Source organism: Anomaloglossus baeobatrachus, chromosome 4 (assembly GCF_048569485.1).
Source record: "Anomaloglossus baeobatrachus isolate aAnoBae1 chromosome 4, aAnoBae1.hap1, whole genome shotgun sequence".
NCBI lineage: Eukaryota > Metazoa > Chordata > Amphibia > Anura > Aromobatidae > Anomaloglossus > Anomaloglossus baeobatrachus.
The window spans coordinates 443,253,497-443,276,186 of record NC_134356.1 but is presented as its reverse complement, the minus strand read 5'-3'; the positions used below and the strand labels follow the sequence as shown (position 1 = coordinate 443,276,186).

At 48.0% G+C, this 22,690-nt stretch overlaps 1 protein-coding gene across 1 annotated transcript in view; it reads right to left on the bottom strand.

The window, feature by feature from the left end:
* ARIH1 (ariadne RBR E3 ubiquitin protein ligase 1) overlaps nucleotides 1-22,690 on the bottom strand; it is a 130,424-nt gene that overhangs the window by 2,316 nt on the left and 105,418 nt on the right. The window contains exons 8-13 of the mRNA XM_075345540.1: nucleotides 20,735-20,777; nucleotides 20,528-20,599; nucleotides 18,755-18,885; nucleotides 18,397-18,454; nucleotides 16,473-16,733; nucleotides 2,027-2,139 (exon numbers count right to left, since the gene is read on the bottom strand). Coding sequence (XP_075201655.1) covers nucleotides 2,027-2,139; nucleotides 16,473-16,733; nucleotides 18,397-18,454; nucleotides 18,755-18,885; nucleotides 20,528-20,599; nucleotides 20,735-20,777 — 678 coding nt within the window. The remainder of the gene's footprint in view (nucleotides 1-2,026; nucleotides 2,140-16,472; nucleotides 16,734-18,396; nucleotides 18,455-18,754; nucleotides 18,886-20,527; nucleotides 20,600-20,734; nucleotides 20,778-22,690) is intronic.

Below are 22,690 nucleotides of genomic sequence, written 5' to 3'. Positions count from 1 at the left end.
ATTGAACTGTACCGCATTTGTGCCGGCAAAATACCGCTGATATGAGCAGCCTTACCGTCCGCAGCCTAAGCCCCAGCACAGCTGCCCCAGCCTTCGTCGCAGCCGCCTGCGCACAGCTGCCCCAGCACTTCAGCACCAGCCTCCACCGCAGCTCTATCCCTAGCCTCCGCCATCACCACTACTGACCCCTCCAGTAAGGCACCACTGGATTACAAGACTGACCCCATTTTTTTTTTCACCTCTTCTTGCTCTAAACTTGGGTGCGTCTTATAATCCGGTGCGTGTTATAAAATGAAAAATACGGTATTTAACTTTCTTGAATATGTGTTGGTAAATCTTTAAAATACCAGAACTTGTGTTACTGTCCAAATATTTATGTACCTAAGTTTAAATCACCCCCTTTTCACCCATTAAAATACCCCCCCAAGCATATGTGGTATCTCCACGTCTGTAAAAGTCCTAGGTATCAAAATATTAAATTAAGTAACCCAAATCAGTAAACTGCATATTGAAAAAAAAATGGAAAAATGCCTCAATTACGTTTTTAGGGTCACTGAAACAAACAAAAAAAAAATAAGAGGCAATCAAAGCACGGTATCTACCCCTGAAATTTCGTATCAATAAAAATGTCAACCCAGAGTGCAAAAAACAAGCCCTCACAGCTCCATTGACTAAAAATTAAAAATGTTGTGTGCCTTGGAAAATGGCGAAAAAAGAGAATAGTAAACACGGCAAATTAAGAAAAAAACAAAAAAACAAACAAACAACAACACAGTTGTGGAATTGTGTCTTTTTCCTCACAATATTGCCACAGTAGGGAATATTTCTCCCACTTTCCGTTTTTTTTTTTTTATAAAATGAATGGTGTTATTTGAAAGTGCATCATACATTTTGCAAAATGCTATGAAACAAATGCCTTGCTGTGCTTATTGGAACTGCAAAAAAATAATTTGAAAGAAGTCAAATTGCAGGGTAGCTCAATTTACATTGCGGAATTTCTCTGCAGAACGTGGATGAGATTTTCTAAAATCTCTATAATGCAGGTACCGTAATACACATAAGGTAGAGTTGATGCTAATAGATTCACAAGTCCATTCCATCGGCCATTACAGTGGTCTGTGGCTGCTGGATAGGACAGGGATAACGCCTCTTAGCTGCCAGTATCTGACAGTTGTTTTGATTAGCCATCATGGTGTGACATGACACGGTGTGACATTATTGTTGCAGTAAGACACACGTGATGTCGTGCCACACCGGCTAGTCAACAGAAGAGACGCTGATACCAGGTAAAAACCAGGGCCCCTTCTCCTGCCCAGTGGCCACAGACCACAATTGTGTTAGATGAAGTGGGATATACAAATAAATTGGAATTAACTCCAACAGCAGATATGAATCCTGGAAAAGCTGCTGAGTATCCGACGTTGTGTGAAACTACACTAAATGGAAAAAAGAAAAAAGAGGGTCTGCAAACTAAAACATGTTCAAAACAGTATATTACAACTACAGTATATAGTCAGGGCATGATGTGTGTAAGTAGAGCCTTTACTACAACAATGTGAGTGAGTAGTCATCTGTCGTTGTAGCCCTCCCTCCCATGATAGGTGAACAAGTTAACCCACCCTAGTCTACACAGCACATGGGAGAAATTAGTTACTTAAAATGCTCCAGTTGCGATATTAAAATTTATCATGATTTTATATACAGGCAGTGACATGGAAAAGGAACAAAAAAAAAAAAATCACTATTTTCCCTAAAAAAAATAAATGTGGTTTTCTTTGGAAATTCCGAGTTTGCACAGGTTTCCCCCTACATAAAAAATATAATGTGGCTTAAAAAAAAAAAAAAATAAAAAAAAAATTGGACTCAACTGGATGTTGGGGAATAGATGGCAGCCACTGTCCACTCATTAAGAATACGAATGTTTGTTGTAGTCATTTCCAGATAACACATTCCATTTCATGTACCTTATATTGAAAACGTCAAACTAAAATAGCGCCCAATAGCACAAACGCCAATGGATTCTCACCTGTACTTATCTTGTACTTTTTGCTTAATGTCTTGAAGGGAGTCCTGGGAAATATCTCGTTCCAGATATCCAGACAGAACTTCTGTTGCATTCTCTAAATCTGCCTGATTATTCTGCACAGGACAAAAAGTGAAAATGCTAAATATTTGATTGCATTAAAAGATATGTCTACGCAAAATGTATCATGTACATAACACTGCTTACTGAAGAGTATATTCCACTTTCACTGAAGCAGTTCACTGCATACTATATACTGCATTATTAAAACCTCACTTTACTGTAATTTATTATAAGTGAGCAGTTATCCAATACATAATGAAAAGAAGGGAATTTTGTTTACTTACCGTAAATTCCTTTTCTTCTAGCTCCTATTGGGAGACCCAGACAATTGGGTGTATAGCTACTGCCTCCGGAGGCCACACAATGTATTACACTTTAAAAAGTGTAACCCCTCCCCTCTGCCTATACACCCTCCCGTGGATCACGGGCTCCTCAGTTTTGGTGCAAAAGCAGGAAGGAGAAAACTTATAAATTGGTCTAAGGTAAATTCAATCCGAAGGATGTTCGGAGAACTGAAGACCATGAACCAAAAGAACAATTCAACATGAACAACATGTGTACACAAAAGAACAACAGCCCGAAGGGAACAGGGGCGGGTGCTGGGTCTCCCAATAGGAGCTAGAAGAAAAGGAATTTACGGTAAGTAAACAAAATTCCCTTCTTCTTTGTCGCTCCATTGGGAGACCCAGACAATTGGGACGTCCAAAGCAGTCCCTGGGTGGGTAAAAGAATACCTCAATAAAAAGAGCCGAACGGCCCTCCTCTTACAGGTGGGCAACCGCCGCCTGAAGGACTCGCCTACCTAGACTGGCATCTGCCGAAGCATAGGTATGCATAGGTATGCACTTGATAGTGCTTCGTGAAAGTGTGCAGACTAGACCACGTAGCTGCCTGACACACCTGCTGAGCCGTCGCCCGGTGCCGCAATGCCCAGGACGCACCCACGGCTCTGGTAGAATGGGCTTTCAGCCCTGAAGGAAGCGGAAGCCCAGAAGAACGGTAGGCTTCGAGAATCGGTTCCTTGATCCACCGAGCCAAGGTTGACTTGGAAGCCTGCGAACCCTTACGCTGGCCAGCGACAAGGACAAAGAGCGCATCTGAACGACGCAGGGGCGCCGTGCGAGACACGAAGAACCGGAGTGCTCTCACTAGATCCAAAGAGTGCAAATCCTTTTCACACTGGTGAATTGGATTAGGGCAAAAGGAAGGCAAGGAGATATCCTGATTGAGATGAAAAGGGGATACCACCTTAGGGAGAAATTCCGGGACAGGACGCAGAACCACCTTATCCTGGTGAAAAACCAGGAAGGGGGCTTTGCATGACAGCGCTGCGAGCTCAGACACTCTCCGAAGTGATGTGACTGCCACTAGGAAGGCCACCTTCTGCGAAAGACGTGAGAGAGAGACATCCCTCAGCGGCTCGAAAGGTGGTTTTTGAAGAGCCGACAGAACCCTGTTAAGATCCCAGGGTTCCAGCGGACGTTTGTAGGGTGGGACCATGTGGCAAACCCCCTGCAGGAACGTGCGGACCTGCGGAAGCCTGGCTAGACGCTTTTGAAAAAACACGGAGAGCGCCGATACTTGGCCCTTGAGAGAGCCGAGGGACAAACCCTTGTCCATTCCAGATTGAAGGAATGAAAGAAAAGTGGGTAAGGCAAACGGCCATGGAGGAAAACCGTTAACAGCGCACCATGATAGGAAGATTTGCCCAGACCTGTAATAGATCTTGGCGGACGTTGGCTTCCTGGCTTGTCTCATGGTGGCAATGACATCCTGAGATAACCCTGAAGACGCTAGGAGCCAGGACTCAATGGCCACACAGTCAGGTTGAGGGCCACAGAATTCAGATGGAAAAATGGCCCTTGAGACAGCAAGTCTGGGCGGTCTGGAAGCGCCCGCGGCTGACCCACCGTGAGATGCCACAGATCCGGGTACCACGACCGCCTCGGCCAGTCTGGAGCGACGAGAATGGCGCGACGGCAGTCGGACCTGATCTTGCGTAACATTCTGGGCAGCATCGCCAGAGGAGGAAACACATAAGGCAGTCGGAACTGCGACCAGTCCTGAACTAACGCATCCGCCGCCATGGCTCTGTGATCCTGAGACCGTGCCATGAAGGCCGGGACCTTGTTGTTGTGCCGTGACGCCATGAGATCGACGTCCGGCATTCCCCAGCGGCGACAGATCTCTCGAAACACTTCTGGGTGCAGAGACCATTCCCCCGCGTCCATGCCCTGACGACTGAGAAAATCTGCTTCCCAGTTTTCTACGCCCGGGATGTGAACTGCGGAGATGGTGGAGGCTGTGGCTTCCACCCACTGCAGAATCCGCCGGACTTCCTGGAAGGCTTGACGACTGCGAGTGCCGCCTTGGTGGTTGATGTAGGCGACGGCAGTGGCGTTGTCCGACTGGATACGGATCTGCCTGCCCTCCAGCCACCGATGGAAAGCCAATAGGGCTAGATACACTGCCCTTATTTCCAGAACATTGATCTGAAGGGAAGACTATCGGAGTCCAGGTTCCCTGAGCCCTGTGGTGGAGAAAAACCGCTCCCCACCCTGACAGTCTCGCGTCCGTGGTGACCACAGCCCAGGTTGGGGGTAGGAAGGATTTTCCCTGCGATAGAGAATTGGGAAGGAGCCACCACTGAAGTGACGTCTTGGTTGCAAGGGAAAGAGACGTTCCTGTCGAGGGAAGCCGACCTCCTGTCCCATTTGCGGAGAATGTCCCATTGGAGCTGCCGTAGATGGAATTGCGCGAACGGCACTGCCTCCATCGCTGCCACCATCTTCCCCAGGAAGTGCATGAGGCGCCTTAAGGGGTGTGACTGACTCCGAAGAAGTGATTGCACCCCTGCCTGCAGAGAAAGCCGTTTGTCTCGCGGTAGCTTGACTACCGCTGACTGTGTATGAAACTCCATCCCGAGGTACGTCAGTGATTGGGTCGGTGTCAACTTGGATTTTGGGAAGTTGATGATCCACCCGAACTGCTGGAGAGTCGTCAGAGCGACTGTAAGGCTGTGTTGACACGCCACCCGAGAAGGGGCCCTGACTAGGAGATCGTCTAGGTAGGGAATCACCGAGTGGCCCTGAGAGTGTAGGACCGCCACGACGGATGCCATGACTTTGGTGAAAACCCGTGGGGCTGTCGCCAGGCCGAAAGGCAATGCCACGAACTGAAGGTGTTCGTCCCTGATGGCGAAACGCAAGAAGCGTTGATGTTCGGGTGCGATCGGCACGTGGAGATAAGCATCTTTGATGTCGATCGATGCTAGGAAGTCTCCTTGTGACATCGAGGCGATGACCGAGCGGAGAGATTCCATCCGAAACCGTCTGGTTCTCACGTGTCTGTTGAGCAGTTTGAGGTCCAGAACGGGACGGAATGATCCGACCTTTTTTGGCACCACGAACAAGTTGGAGTAAAAGCCGCGACCACGTTCCTGAAGGGGAACGGGGGTCACAACTCCTTCTGTCTTCAGAGTGTCCACCGCCTGAAAAAGTGCGTCAGCCTGAGCGGGGGGCGGAGAGGTTCTGAAGAAACGAGCCGCAGGACGGGAGCTGAACTCTATCATGTAACCGTGAGACAGAATGTCTCTCACCCATCGGTCTTGAACATGTGGCCACCAGGCGTCGCAAAAGCGGGAGAGCCTGCCACCGACCGAGGATGCGGCCAGGGGAGGCCGAGAGTCATGAGGAGGCCGCCTTGGAGGCAGTGCCTCCTGCGGCCTTTTGGGGGCGTGACTTGGACCGCCACGCATAGAAGTTCCTCTGGCCTTTCTCCGGCCTGCTGGACGAAGAGGATTGGGGCTTGGCGGAGGGACGAAAGGACCGAAACCTCGATTGTATATTCCGTTGTTGAAGTTTCTTAGGTCTGGACTGGGGTAAGGAGGAGTCCTTTCCCTTGGATTCCTTAATAATCTCATCCAATCGTTCGCCAAACAAGCGTTCGCCAGAAAACGGCAAACCGGTTAAGAACCTCTTGGAGGCCGAGTCTGTCTTCCATTCGCGCAGCCACATGGCCCTGCGGACTGCCAGAGTTAGCGGATGCCACAGCTGTACGGCTAGCCGAGTCTAGGACTGCGTTCATGGCATAGGAAGAAAAAGCTGACGCTTGAGAAGTCAAAGACGCAACTTGCAGAGCAGAATTACGTGTGACAGCATTAATCTCAGTCAGACAAGCCGAGATAGCTTGGAGTGCCCACACGGCTACAAAGGCCGGGGCAAAAGACGCGCCCGTGGCCTCATAGATGGACTTCACCAGGAGCTCTATCTGCCTGTCAGTGGCATCCTTTAGCGATGAGCCATCTGCCACCGATACCACAGATCTTGCCGCCAATCTAAAGACTGGAGGATCCACCTTGGGACATTGAGCCCACCCCTTAACGACTTCAGCGGGGAAGGGGTAACGCGTGTCAGTGAGGCGCTTAGTAAAGCGCTTGTCCGGAACCGCTCTGGGCTTCTGGACAGCGTCTCTGAAGTTAGAGTGATCGAAGAACGCACTACGTGTACGTTTGGGGAACCGAAACTGGTGTTTCTCCTGCTGAGACGCCGACTCCTCCACAGTAGGAGGCGGGGGAGAGAGATCCAACACCTGGTTGATGGACGAGATAAGATCATTCACTAATGCGTCCCCCTCAGGTGTATCAAGGTTAAGGGCGACGTCAGGGTCAGAACCCTGAGCTGCGACGTCCGCCTCGTCCTCCAGAGAGTCCTCAAGCTGGGAACCCGAGCAGCGTGAAGAAGTCGGGGAAGATTCCCAGCGAGCCCGCTTAGCCTGTCTAGGACTGTGGTCCTGGCAGGAGTCCTCCGCGTGGAACCTAGGACCCAACCTGGGAGCGCGCTGCGGCTCAGACCGAGAGGGGCCTGGAGGTGACGATCCAACAGGGGCCGGGGGCCTGTGTAAGGACCGGTCTGGACTGCAAAGCTTCTAGCAGCTTGGCAGACCATTTGTCCATAGACTGAGCCATGGATTGTGAAAGTGACTCAGAGTTTCTCAGCAAAAGCAGCAAACTCTGTCCCTGCCGCCTGGACAGGGGGAGCAGGTGGTTCTACATGAGCCGAGGGGCCCACTAGTGACCGAGGCTCCGGCTGAGCAAGTGAAACAGGGGTCGAGCATTGCTCACAGTGAGGGTATGTGGAACCCGCAGGTAACATAGCCCCACAAGAGGTACAGGCCGCAAAAAACCCCTGTGCCTTAACAGCTTTGCTCCTTGTGGACGACATGCTGTTGTCTCCTAGGAGAATGATCACTTAGGGTATATGGGCAAAAACAGGGTATACAGCCCGACCGAACAGAAATATATATATAAATACGTATCTATTCCGGCACCCTAGGGGGGGACCAGCACCGGGTGACCGGTGTGGCTTACCGACCGCTAACAAGCGGAGTGTGTGCCTCCAGATTCAGGTCCCCTGGAGCTGCAGAGCTGTTCCTGAGAATCCTCCACCGGCAGAATGCCCAAAAAATGGCTGCCGGAGATCTCAGGGGAGGAGTGGAGCAGAGGGCGGCGCCAGGAAAGTGCGGGAATCTGGGGTCCCCACAGTGATCAGTGAGGGGGGAGGAAACATGCAGGATGCTCCAGCCCTCACATCCGACGTCAGGTCGGTAATCCCGCCCTTACCCCTGACAGGCAGGCCCCGGGGGCGGGATTTTTGCGACTAGGCCGCGATGAAGCCGGGGACTAAATTTGAGACCGCGCCCGACAAGCAGGCACGGTCTGCGCGGAAGTCCGCCGGTCTTCTCAATGCAGCAGCTGCCGCAGCGTCCGGGAAGAAGGTGCGCTCCTGCATATTCCCCAATGGGGACACAGAGTACCTTAGAGTTGCAGGGCCCGGTCCCTGAGGTTGAATAGACTCCGGTCCGGCAGATTCCCACAGGGGCTGCGGAGGGAGCACGGTCCCAGCAAATGGCTGACCGTTCAGGATCCCACTTCTCCCAGAGCCGCTGAGGGATGGTGAAGGAGACGGCATGAGGCTCCGGCCTTTGTACCCGCAATGGGTACCTCAACCTTAACAACACCGCCGACATAGTGGGGTGAGAAGGGAACATGCCGGGGGCCCCGTGGGGGCCCTCTTTTCTTCCAACCGACATAACTAATATGAGAATGCATGAGTGGATGTGTGCCTCCTTCCACACAAAGCATAAAACTGAGGAGCCCGTGATCCACGGGAGGGTGTATAGGCAGAGGGGAGGGGTTACACTTTTAAAGTCTAATACTTTGTGTGGCCTCCGGAGGCAGAAGCTATACACCCCAATTGTCTGGGTCTCCCAATGGAGCGACAAAGAAATACCAGTTCCTCTGATTCTCAAGTCACTTTTTATTCTGTAAAATGGCCAGCTTCTTAGCCTATTCTATGAGCACAAAAAATAGCAAAAACATTCCAGAGTTGATGAGCCCACATGATCTATATATACATCCTTGGTCATGAAGGGGTTAACCAGTCGTTCTCACTCTTAACCAATCTATTACACTCCTCACATGGGAATCTTTCCTCAGCAAAAGGAGAACCCTTTATTAAAAGGGAATCCGTCAGCAGGTTTTTGCTACCTCATCTGAGAGCAGCTGATGTAGGCAAAGAGACCCTGAATCCAACTCTTAGATTACTGGCTGTAGCCTGACACAATCCGAATTTTTAGGTGTAGTCATGTAACAAAGTCCAGAGGGTTGTCTCCGCCCACACCAGGCTCTCAATAGAGATTGTACATTCAGAGAGTTGTCAATCACAGCAGGAGGCGTGTCAGACTACCATGCCAGTTTCTAGTCCTGCAATGATAAGGGTTCTGCTGCTTAAGCAAATAAACAAAAGATTGAACCAACACAAAATAGGTTCACTTTCTATGTTAACCCTTGCAGCATGTTGGCTTCAGCTTATCTAGCAAAAGAAGGGAATTTTGTTTACTTACCGTAAATTCCTTTTCTTCTAGCTCCAATTGGGAGACCCAGACAGTGGGTGTATAGCTACTGCCCTCTGGAGGCCGCACAAAGAACTACACTTAAAAGTGTAAGGCCCCTCCCCTTCTGGCTATACACCCTCCCGTAGGAGTACAGATTCCTCAGTTTTAGTACCAAAGCAAGAAGGAGGAAAGCCAATAACAGTTTCAAAAACAAATTCAATCCGATAACACGATCGGAGAACTTAAGAAACAACATGAACAACATGTGCACCCGAAAAACGAAACCCTAAGAACAAATAGGGCGGGTGCTGGGTCTCCCAATTGGAGCTAGAAGAAAAGGAATTTACGGTAAGTAAACAAAATTCCCTTCTTCTTTTTCGCTCCTAATTGGGAGACCCAGACAGTGGGACGTCCAAAAGCAGTCCCTGGGTGGGTAAAAAGATACCACATGAACGGGCTGTCAAACAGCCTCCTCCTACAGGTGGGCCACCGCCGCCTGAAGGACCTGTCTACCTAGGCTGGCATCTGCCGAAGCGTAGGTATGCACTTGATAGTGTTTGGTAAACGTGTGCAGACTCGACCAGGTAGCCGCCTGGCACACTTGCTGAGCCGTAGCCTGATGCCGTAATGCCCAGGACGCACCCACGGCTCTGGTAGAATGGGCCTTCAGTCCAGATGGAATCGGAAGCCCAGCAGAACGGTATGTGTGAAGAATTGGTTCCTTGATCCACCGCGCCAGGGTGGATTTGGAAGCTTGCGATCCCTTATGCTGACCAGCGACTAGGACAAAGAGCGCATCAGAACGGCGTAGAGCCGCCGTGCGAGAAATGTAAATCCTGAGTGCTCTCACCAGGTCCAACAGATGTAAACCCTTTTCAAATTGGTGAACTGGATGCGGACACAAAGATGGTAAAGTGATATCCTGATTGAGATGAAAGGAAGAAACCACCTTGGGAGAAAACTCTGGAATTGGACGCAGTACTACCTTGTCTTGGTGAAACACCAGGAAGGGAGATTTGCAAGATAACGCCGCTAGCTCGGACACTCTTCGAAGAGACGTGACCGCCACAAGAAAAACTACCTTTTGTGAAAGCCGAGAAAGGGGAACCTCTTTCAAAGGCTCGAAAGGCGGCTTCTGGAGAGCAATGAGAACCTTGTTCAGATCCCAGGGTTCCAATGGCCGTCTGTAAGGAGGAACGATATGACAAACTCCTTGGAGAAACGTGCGTACTTTAGAAAGCTGTGCCAAGCGCTTCTGAAAGAATACGGATAGCGCGGAGACTTGACCCTTAAGAGAGCTAAGCGACAAACCTTTTTCCAACCCAGACTGCAGGAAGGAAAGAAAAATTGGCAATGCAAATGGCCAGGGAGAAAACCCTTGAGCCAAGCACCACGCTAAGAAAATCTTCCACGTTCTGTGATAGATCTTAGCTGAGGATGGTTTTCTAGCCTGTCTCATTGTGGCAACAACTTTATGGGATAAACCTGAGGCCGCTAGGATCCAGGACTCAATGGCCACACAGTCAGGTTCAGGGCCGCAGAATTCAGATGGAAAAACGGCCCTTGAGACAGCAAATCTGGACGGTCTGGAAGTGTCCACGGTTGGCCTACCGTGAGATGCCACAGATCCGGGTACCACGACCTTCTTGGCCAATCTGGAGCGACGAGTATGGCTCGATGGCAGTCGGACCTGATTTTCCGGAGAACTCTGGGTAACAATGCTAGAGGTGGGAACACATAGGGGAGTCGGAATTGCGACCAATCCTGAACCAAGGCGTCTGCCGCCAGTGCTCGGTGATCGTGAGACCGTGCCATGAAAACTGGGACCTTGTTGTTGTGCCGTGACGCCATCAGATCGACGTCCGGCGTCCCCCAGCGGCAACAGATCTGCTGAAACACGTCCGGGTGAAGGGACCATTCTCCTGCGTCCATGCCCTGGCGACTGAGAAAGTCTGCTTCCCAGTTTTCCACGCCTGGGATGTGAACTGCGGATATGGTGGACGCTCTGCTTTCCACCCACGTCAAAATCCGTTGGACTTCTTGAAAAGCTTGGCGACTGCGTGTTCCCCCTTGGTGGTTGATGTACGCCACCGCCGTAGAATTGTCCGACTGAATCCGAATCTGCTTGCCTTCCAGCCCTTGTTGGAAGGCTCGCAGGGCAAGATAGATTGCTCTGATTTCCAGAACATTGATCTGCAGGGTGGACTCTTCCAGAGTCCACATCCCCTGAGCCCTGTGGTGGAGATACACCGCTCCCCACCCTGATAGGCTCGCATCCGTCGTGACCACTGCCCAGGACGGGGGAAGGAACGACTTTCCCTGTGACAATGAGGTGGGGAGAAGCCACCAACGCAGAGAGTCCTTGGCAGTCTGAGAGAGGGAGACAGTCCTGTCGAGGGACGTCGATTTCCCGTCCCATTGGCGTAGAATGTCCCATTGTAGAGGGCGCAGATGAAACTGCGCGAACGGGACTGCCTCCATTGCTGCTACCATCTTTCCTAGGAAATGCATGAGGCGCCTCAGTGAGTGCGACTGGCTCTGAAGGAGAGATTGCACTCCAGTCCGTAGCGAGCACTGCTTGTCCAGTGGAAGCTTCACTATCGCTGATAGAGTATGAAACTCCATGCCAAGATAAGTCAGAGATTGGGTCGGGGTTAGATGAGACTTTGGAAAGTTGATAATCCACCCGAAACTCTGGAGAGTGTCTAGTGCCACCTTCAGACTGTGTTGGCATGCCTCTTGAGAGGGTGCCTTTATAAGCAGGTCGTCTAGATACGGGATGACCGAGTGACCCTGCGAGTGCAGAACAGCTACTACTGCTGCCATGACCTTGGTGAAGACCCGGGGGGCTGTTGCCAGACCGAAAGGTAACGCTACGAACTGTAGGTGTTCGTCGTGTATGACGAAGCGTAGGAAACGCTGATGCTCTGGTGCGATCGGCACGTGGAGATACGCATCCTTGATATCTATTGATGCTAGAAAATCTCCTTGAGACATTGAGGCTATGACGGAGCGTAGGGATTCCATCCGGAACCTCCTGACTTTTACGTGTCTGTTGAGCAACTTTAGATCCAGGACGGGCCGATACGATCCGTCCTTTTTTGGGACCACAAACAGATTGGAGTAAAAACCGTGACCTTGTTCCTGAAGCGGGACGGAGGTCACCACTCCTTCCGCCTTTAGAGCGGCCACCGCCTGCAACAGAGCATCGGCTCGGTCTGGTGGTGGAGAAGTTCTGAAGAAACGAGTTGGCGGACGAGAACTGAACTCTATCCTGTACCCGTGAGACAGAATATCCCTCACCCAACGGTCTTTGACGTGTGACAGCCAGATGTCGCCAAAGTGGGAAAGCCTCCCACCGACCGCGGGTGTGGGAATCGGAGACCGCAAGTCAGGAGGACGCCGTCTTGGCAACGGTTCCTCCGGCTGTCCTTTTTGGGCGTGACTGAGACCTCCAAGAATCTGAGCGTCTCTGGTCTTTTTGAGTCTTTTTTGACGAGGCGAATTGGGACCTGCCCGGTCCTCGAAAGGACCGATAACCAGACTGACCCTTCCTCTGTTGGGGTCTGTTTTGTCTGTGTTGCGGTAAGGATGAGTCCTTACCCTTGGAGTGTTTGATGATTTCATCCAAACGCTCTCCAAACAATCGGTCACGAGAAAAAGGCAAATTGGTTAAGCACTTCTTGGAATGAGAATCTGCTTTCCAATGTCTCAACCACAGGGCCCTACGCAAAACAACGGAGTTGGCTGACGCCACTGCCGTGCGGCTTGTAGCGTCAAGAACAGCATTAATCGCGTACGACGCGAATGCCGCCATTTGCGAGGTCAATGGTGCTACCTGCGGGGCACATGCACGTGTGACGGAGTCAACTCGCGCAAGCCCGGCTGAGATAGCTTGGAGTGCCCATACGGCCGCAAAAGAAGGCGCTAATGACGCTCCAATCGCTTCATAGATGGATTTCAGCCAGAGCTCCATCTGCCTGTCAGTGGCATCTTTAAGTGCCGCTCCATCTTCAACTGCAACCAAGGATCTAGCTGCAAGCCTGGAAATTGGAGGATCCACTTTTGGACACTGGGTCCAACCCTTGACCACCTCAGGGGGAAAAGGATAGCGTGTATCTTTAAGCCGTTTAGGAAAACGCCTTTCAGGATAAGCGTGGGGTTTCTGGATTGCGTCTCTAAAGTCAGCGTGGTCCAGAAAAGTGCTTAAAGTACGCTTAGGGTATCTGAAATGGATTCTCTCGTGCTGCGAAGCTGACTCCTCCACAAGAGGAGCTGGTGGGGAAATATTTAACATCTTATTGATGTTAAATATAAGATCATTAACTATGGCGTCACCATCTGGTGTATCTAGATTGAGAGCGGTCCCAGGATCAGAATCCTGATCAGTTACGTCCGCCTCATCACCCATAGATTCATCTCGCTGGGATCCTGACCATTGAGATGAATGTGAAGGCCCGTCATAGCGAGCCCGCTTAGGCTGCCCGGGGCCATCGTCCGAGTCAGAGTCTTCACCCTGAGGTGTATATGCCCGTCCCGGAGCTTGGAGCTGAGGGGGACCAGGGGGCAATGATTGCACAGTGTCCGTGGCCTGAAGTACAGGCCTAGCTCGCAATGTGTCAAGAATTTGTGACATAGTGAGAGACATTCTGTCAGCAAAAGCTGCAAACTCAGTTCCTGTCACCTGGACAGCATTCACAGGTGGTACACCCTGGGACACGTCCAGCAGAGGTCCCGACTGTGCAAGCGCCGCAGGGGCCGAGCACTGCACACAATGGGGGTCCGTGGAGCCTGCCGGTAGAAAAGTCCCACAAGCGGTGCAGGAAGCATATAATGTCTGTGCCTTGGCACCCTTGTTTTACGGACGACATGCTGCTGGCTCTCTGCAATGTGAGAGAGTCTATAGCCAAAGGGCGACCAGCGCTATGCAATACAAAGTATTTGTAGAAACAAAATACTAAGAATAATACTGGCACAAGAGGGGGTGAGCCCTGAGGGCTGCTTACCGCCCGCTGAATAGCGGGTAAGAGGCTGCAGATTCCTTGTCTGGGTCTCCCCGGCTCCCCTCTGCAGCTCAGCGTGTCAGCAGGAATGGCTGCCGGCGTCTGTGGAGAGGGGCGGTCCGTGGGAGTTCCCAAACAAAAGTGCGGGAAACAGTGTCCCCTCTGTGCCGATTGTGAGGGCTGGAGTATGTAAAAACGACTCCAGCCCTCAGCGCTGATGCACTGGCCAGCGTCCCGCCCCTCTCCTGACTGGCAGGTCTGGGGGCGGGAACGAACGGAAGCAGGCCGCAAAAGCCGGGGACTCGAGTTATCAGCACGGCCGCCGTAAAAGCGCGGGCCGCGCTGAAGTCCCCGGCGCACCACAAGTGCCAGCCGCGCCGCAGTCTCCAGCGGCCGGCGCGACCGATTCCTAGAAGTGTGCCTGCTTCAGCGAAGCTGAATGAGGCCATGGCACAAGCGCCGTAGCGCTGATGTCCCCCGGCGCACTACAACACCCAGCATGCTGCGGTGTGAGCGCCAAATGCACGGGGACACAGAGTACCTTGAGGAAGCAGGGCCATGTCCCTGATGTACTCCGCTCCATCCAGCATCTTCTCCAGGGGCTGTAGATGGAGCACGGTCTCAGTGCCTGGAGACCGGTAAATCCCACTTCACCCAGAGCCCTGTAAAAAGGGATGGGGAAGGAATCAGCATGTGGGCTCCTGCCGCCGTACCCGCAATGGGTACCTCAACCTTACAAACACCTCCGACATACAGTGGGGTGAGAAGGGAGCATGCTGGGGACACTATATGTGTCCTCTTTTCTTCCATCCGACATAGTCAGCAGCTGCTGCTGACTAAAAACAATGGAGCTATGCGTGCGTGTCTGACCTCCTTGCGCACAAAGCTAAAACTGAGGAATCTGTACTCCTACGGGAGGGTGTATAGCCAGAAGGGGAGGGGCCTTACACTTTTAAGTGTAGTTCTTTGTGCGGCCTCCAGAGGGCAGTAGCTATACACCCACTGTCTGGGTCTCCCAATTAGGAGCGAAAAAGAAAACCTGCTGACAGATTCCCTTTAATGGCGGGACTGGAAAAATATTAGACCAATTAAAAAAGTAGACCCACTACTGTCAGGAATATAAAACCTTTGTGGAAATCCGAATTTTCAAGATTGTAAATAAACAATACTTAAAATTTTGCAGAAACAGGGCTTCCCTGCGATTGGTCATTTTGTGGATGATGCTTAAAAATCCAAAATCACTCCACACTCTACTGAAGAATTATTTAGAGATATTTGAGCAAATACTACTGAAACATTCAAACCTCTGAATGGGACCAAACTTTCCATAAGTTGTGGACCCTCCTGCCATCACAAGAGGCTGCAATTCTGCTCTCTACAAATATCTTCTCACACCCATTGACTACACTACCATCACAACAGGCCTTTTTGGCTATAGACTTTTGTTACCCCACGCTGATATGCTAGGCAAATACTGATGTAACCAAGCCCTGGAAACCTGCTAGGATACATGCACATAATCAGGATTAGTAGGTGTTCTGGATGCAGCGTATTTTTGCTGCGCCTGCTGCATTCTTCTGCGCAGAAGACTCCAGAATCTCTGCAGGAGAAATTGACATGTGGCTCGGAAACCCACACTGCAGGTCAGTTTACGCAGAGTTAAAACGAAGCACAATGGGCATGGGATTTCTATAAATCCTATATACTGTGCTTGTACTGTACAATGCAGCATTTTGGAAGCAGTGAAAACAAGCTGGATCTAAAACGCTACTAATCATGATCGTGGGCACGGGCCCTTACACCTGATCTCAGCTGATGCAAAAATAGTAATTCTTCAAAATTTCATATCTCCCCAGGCACCTCCACATACATTATTTTTAGAAAAACTCTCTCTTTTCTCCCCAAATGAACTGGGTAGATGTGTCCATCCTAAAAGAACGTGGATTGGAAATTTTTTTGATACATGGAAAGTTTCATAGCCTCTAACCCTCCACAGTCCAGAGAAAAATATGCATAAAAAAAGAAAAACCCAATAAATACTTCCAGAACACAACTTAGTTCTTGAAAGGTGAACTACTAGAAGTTCTACCCAATTAACTTACAAAGCGCCATGAAAAATGGAAGTGCATGGGGACGCCAGGCCTCCTCCTCCTTCCTCCCAGTATTTGTTGATTATTTTACTTTACCCAATAAGCTAGCTCCTATCTCATTAAGAAGTTATTCTTAATCTTAGTTAATTTTCATTGAAAGTTTTCCATCTACTTTTTGCTAACCTTAATACCGGATATTCCTGACATAAATTTCTTTTCTCATTGCTTTGTTATATGAAACAAAAACAAATTTTGTAATATAATTTTTCAATACCAATATTGTAAGCCTTATCTAAACACTATCGTGCCTTGAAATATCTTCCATGCTAATTTATAGTCTGATCTGTACCTTATGAATTATGTCAAACTCAAGTATAAGAAAAAACCCAAAACCCCTACCTCAAAGATAATCGACTGGTTGTTCTTCTTGAGGTAGAACGCGAAGACGTAAGTGTACATGAGCGTGGAGCGGCACTGGCACAGGACGTCCACAGCCTTTTTTAGAAACTGCACTTCAATCCATGACATGTTATGTTGCTGCATCTCCTCCATCTTCTGCTTGACTTGGGCATAAAGCTTGTGCTCAAATCGCAAGCTCTGCATGTGGTTCATGTAGCGATTGCAGTAAAACAGATATCTTTGTAAGGCTGCTCTGGATCGCTGCACCAGTAGAATGAAGCACAATAATTAATTTTTCTTACATTACGGAATGCAGTCATATTATGTAACACAATAAATAGAAAATCTTCATTAAGCAATGACATTAGACCAACCCTACTCTTCCCTCCATACTACTGTTACTGCATTTTCATTAGTAGGTCCAGCTAGCAATACTCTCCCTGTCATGTCCATGACCAAAGTATTCTCACATCTTTTCCAAGCATCCTTGGTAACACTGCCCCATGTTACTCCCAGGACACCATTTACTTGCACTAATAATCCCTGTTCTCTTAGTGCCTATGTTGCATCAGACAATCTCGATGCAGCACAATGTATGGGCTAGTATAGCTCCTGGGATCCTGCTTCTCCCAAATGTTCTTTTCATACGGTGTAGTCCAAGAATCAGTCATATTACAATCTGTAAGTGGCAAGATCCTACATGACAGCGTGTACATGCTTCTCACATAAGCAAATAAGTTGATTTACAGCTATTGCCTCCTGCATGGAAAATGAGGAAAAATATAGTAAGGCCAGATGCACACGTTGAGTATTTGGCCAGTTTTTTTACTTCAGTGCTTGTTAGGCTATGCGTATTGCATGCAGTTACGCTGCGTTCTGCATCGCAGCGTAACTGCATGTATCCTGCGTCCCCAGCACAATCTATGAAGATTGTGTATTATCCATGCGCACGTTGTGTTTTAGAACGCAGTGATTTGCACGCTGCCAAATCTCTGCATTCTAAAAAGCAACATGTCACTTCTTTCGTGCGCTTTGGATGTTGCCCCCGCTCTGTCTATGGGAGGGGCTGAATCCAGAGTGCATGAAATCAGCTTTTCAGCACGCAGTGTTTCTGCAGCGATTTGAAGCGCACGTGTGCTGTTCAAATCGCTGCAGAAATTTCTGCAGGGACAGAACGCAACGTGGGCACATAGCCTAAGACAAAACTAGGAGTGGGTGATGAATGCAGAAGTGGTGCCCATGTTTATTATACTTTTCCTCTGATTGCTCCACTCCTGGTTCTGGCTTATAAATACTGAGGAAAAAAACTCACCCAATAGTCAATGTGCACATGGCCTAAGGGCGAAGAAAAGGAAATATTCCTATCAAGTCCTCTCCCTCCAAAGCATGATTTAGAAATGCATAAAATAACTTCCAGTATTAAACATCCCTTCGGTGGCAGTAAGGCATGTAGATTTAAGTGGATTGCACAGGCGGAATACCCAGACGTCCTGCGATTCTTCTATTCAAACGGAGACCACCATAGAGCCTAATGTTAATTTAAGCTTGTTTCGGGAGCATCATGAAACGTATAAATCAAAATAAAAAAATCGCTTCCATTTGCAAATGAGGTCATTTGGATATTAACAGGGTTTTCATACACAGGTCAAATTCTCTTTGGTATGTGAGCGGTGGTGATGACATCACAACTGTCAGGAAGCATGCTCAGTCAGCAGGTATCACGCACCTTCCTACAACACTGTATAGGAGCATGAACCTATCAATCATTCAGGCTTAGTAGCAGGTATTTGTAGATATGACTTAACTACAATGTTTACATTTTCCTTAAAGGGGTTGTTCGATGTGGAAATGAGGGGCACCTGCCCTTTAAAGAAATGTAAATATTGCAGGTCCACAAACTATCTTTCCCATTTCATATGCTCACCTCTTGTGCATCTCGGGCAGCTTTTGCGTCATCTTCATTGTAACGATTACAATTATACCTGTAATATTTGGTACTGTTATTATAACATAGTAAAAATAACAAAAGTTGCTGATATAAAGGAAAATATCCAACAGTATAAGTGACTAAAAACACAGATTAGTATCTCTTACCCGTCAAAAAATGCCTAGAAATAGGGAAACAACACCGGTAGTCCCATATAGAAACAATTTAACTACTCAAATAAATTAATTGGGCCAGTGACAATAATACAAATACAAAATCTATATTCACCAATTATGCAAAACGATACACACAATTTTCATTGTTCTCTCAGAGGTACAAACAGTACTACACTTACCAAGCTGATCCATGGGGCTCCCAAGGACCTAGACACACCCAGCAGAACTCAGCCTTGCAATTTTGGTTCCGACACACCATATGATTACAGCCTCCATCTTTCTCTATGGTTACATGACATTTGGGACACTCCTAGTGCAGAAAAAACAAAAATAAAGAAAAATGGAATTTCCTATGAAAGTAGAGATCAAATCAGGACATAATAAATATCTTGGGGGCCTAACAAAAAAAAAAAAGTTAAAATTAACTGACATTAGATGTGATCCATATAGGGTATCAATGCGTTTTAATGTAAAGCCAGGCTCCCAATAAAATTTTTATGGAAAAAAACCCTGTTAGAATACATACAGTGAAGTGGAGGAGTATATACAAGCGATTATTAATTTGGTTTCCAGGGCCTCTCTGGTCCTCTACTGGGTCTTGCAACAACTACTGGGGTTTATAAGTGAGTCAAAAGTGACTACTACAATGTAGGTCTGACACTCACCCCGCTTACATTTTAAAAGTGACTTCCAGCCCAGACAGAGCCCTTTGTGATCCAGAGTCAGAAATTGAGTCATTCGACTCAGAAGAGGATTGGAGCGACACTGGAAACGCATTATGTATTGGACTGCAGGAGACAGCCGAGTACAGTGCTGATAACTTTTCTATTGTTGTACCACCAATGTCAAAGACAGGATTGTAATGGCACAAAACAATGCAAATTAATACAGTGTTCAGGGTCTGAGGAATGTCAAACTTAAAGGGAACCTGTCATCAGAAATTTCGCCCAAAAGCTAAAAGATTCCCCCTCTTCAGCTCCTGGGCTGCATTCTAGGAAGGTCCCTGTTATTATTGTGCCCCATGTGAGACCAAAATAAAGCCTTTATAAAGTTCTACCTTTTTGTATGCAGCTTCTGTAAATCTGACACGGGGGCGGGCTCTCTGCCGTCCGTTATTTTGCCCCCTGGTCCTGTATGCCGCCCCCATCGCTCCTTTCCATATCTGATGCACCGCCCACTGCTCCAGCCATCCCCACGCATGCCCAGTGCCAGTCTCACAGGACTGAGCAGTGTGACCGCTGGTGACGTGTGCGCAGGCAAGTGATTATGGACGGGACTGTGACTGTTATCAGCAAGTACCCGCCCATAATCTCGTGAGCGCGCAAACCTCTCCAGCGTCACACTGTGCTCAGTGTAGATGCTAGACTGTATGGGCTGCTTCCAGGGATGACGTCCCTTTGTCATGTGATAGGGGCGTGTTCGAAATACTATCACATGACAAAGGGACGTCATCCCTGGAAGCAGCCCATACAGTCTAGCATCTACACTGAGCTCAGTGTGAATGCTGGAGAGGTTTGCGTGCTCACGAGATTATGGGCGGGTACTTGCTGATAACAGTCACAGTCCCGCCCATAATCACTTGCCTGCGCACACGTCACCAGTGGTCACACTGCTCAGTCCTGTGAGACTGGCACTGGGCATGCGTGGGGATGGCTGGAGCAGTGGGCGGTGCATCAGATATGGAAAGGAGCGATGGGGGCGGCATACAGGACCAGGAGGCAGAATAACGGACGGCAGAGAGCCCGCCCCCGTGTCACATTTACAGAAGCTGCATACAAAAAGGTAGAACTTTATAAAGGCTTTATTTTGGTCTCACATGGGGCACAATAATAACAGGGACCTTCCTAGAATGCAGCCCAGGAGCTGCAGAGGGGGAATCTTTTAGCTTTTGGGCGAAATTTCTGATGACAGGTTCCCTTTAAAGCTAAATAACAGTAATCTACTAATCTTACCTTTGTGTTAGCTGCAATCCAATTTGAGGTCTCGCTGTCATCATCACACTTCTTAATCCATTTTTTTAGCCACTGGGGAAAAAACAAAAATGACAAAAAAAAAAAATGGTTTTTTTTAGATTCCCTTCTTGTTTAAGAACACTACCATAGGTAATACCCCAGCAAAAGCACTACACAAAGAGTTAAATGTTTACTAAATGTACATACCTTGCATTTAACAGGGTCATGCCAGTTCTCTCCACAATTGAAACTATGAAAACAAGAAAATCAATTAATATTATCTATAGGGTTTATTTATGAATCTAAGGTGGAGAGGATCCCTCCACCGTGGAATGACATCTAGGTTACACTCACACAAGTATTACACAGTGGAGGGCGGATACTCATGAGAACACTGTCACTCCACTTCATCTGGTACTCAAAAGCTGTTCTTTGAAAAATGACTTATCAATAGTCTTATTACCTAATACTGGTCCAAAATATAATACCATCACACAACCAGAATAACTATCCATAATAAAATTACAGTAAAAACTTCACATTATTTATGGTTCAAAGAATAAAGACAAAAGAAAACTGAAATATTTGGTTGATTATCCATTTACGAAGTGGATAAAACTAATGTAGATGGAAGCACAAGAAGCCCATAGACCAAATGGGGTCCGAATGGCTTCTGATTTGTGTCTGTCTTTTTAACGGACCAAAAGTCCTTCATGATGTGCTTTTTCATTAATTAAATACACAATGTGAACCAAAAGGACACCATTAAAGTCAGAGTCCATTCTAGTTCAGTTTGCAATAGTTTTAGAAGAAATCTGTTTTCAATGTAAAAGGAACGGAAAGGCCATTCATATTATTAAGCATCTGACTAACAACATCTAAGCTGTATGCATGCGCAGTTTAAGAATGGTTATCCCTATACACATGCCGGTAAAGGAGTTTTCTCACATCAAACTAGCAGCAATTTATTTAAACTGCTTAAAATGAGTTATTAAAAATCCTCTCCATTCTCAAAAAGTAAAGATTTAATTATATTATTTATTGCTGATTGCCTAGGTTATCAGCCATCTCTGTAATGTATCAGTAGTGACTGGTCTCCTAGGCAATGAGCCAAAGAGCACAGCGCTTACAAGCTTTTTGCTATAGAGTGCTTCATCCAAACATCTTAGTGCCTCTGTGCTCTTATGATGCTGCAGAAGCAAGGCTGCTTGCAGTATTGGAGAGTCCACAGTTTGGTGCAGCCAAGCGACTGATCCCAACTGCCAATCAGCCGCCCAGCAAGAATGGAGTAAAGAGGCAAAGGAGGGGGATGCATCTTTAAAAATTGATATTGAAAGAACACCTTTAACCCCTTAACGACCGTGGGCAGTAATATTACATCCTAGCGGTCATAGTGTTAATCCCTGTGGGCTGCTGCAAGCAGCCTGCGGCAATTAGTGCACATCTCGGCTGATTTATACAGCTGACATGTGTGCCTGCGAGGCATTAGTGGAATCCCTATCCGCCCATGCCTTTTAACCCTTTAACCCCTTAAATGGCCCTGTCAAGATGTGACAGCGCCATATTAACGACGATAGCAGTAGAGTCATACTCACAGGCCGATACCGGAAGTCACGTGACGTGATCACGAGGATCCGGTGGTCGTCATGGTAGCACAGGGTCATGTGAGGACTCCTGTGCTCACTTGACTCAGGTCCTGTAACAAACAGACAAGTGCTGCTTGTTACAAGAGATGATCATTTCTCCCAGTCTGAGCTGGGCTGCTCTGTTCGGGAGAAAAGATAGAGCGATCAGACTGCTGATCGTTATAGTCCCCTAGGAGTACTATAAAAAAAAAAAAAAAAAGTTTAAAAAAAACCCCCAAAAACTAAAGTTTAAATCACCCCCCTTTTGCTCAACCAATTAAAAATTAAAAAGGTTAAAAAAAATAAAAAACTATACACCTATTTGGTATTGCCGCATTCAGAAATACTCGATCAAAATATAAAGTCAATTAATCTGATCGGTTAACTGTGTAGCAGCAAAAAAATTCCAAATGCCAAAATTCCATTTTTTGGTCGACACAAATTTTGCGGTACCGTTAAAAACGTCACCTCGAAACGCAAAAAATAAGCCATTACTGAGCCATAGATCCCGAAAAAATAAAAATGCTATGGGTCACGG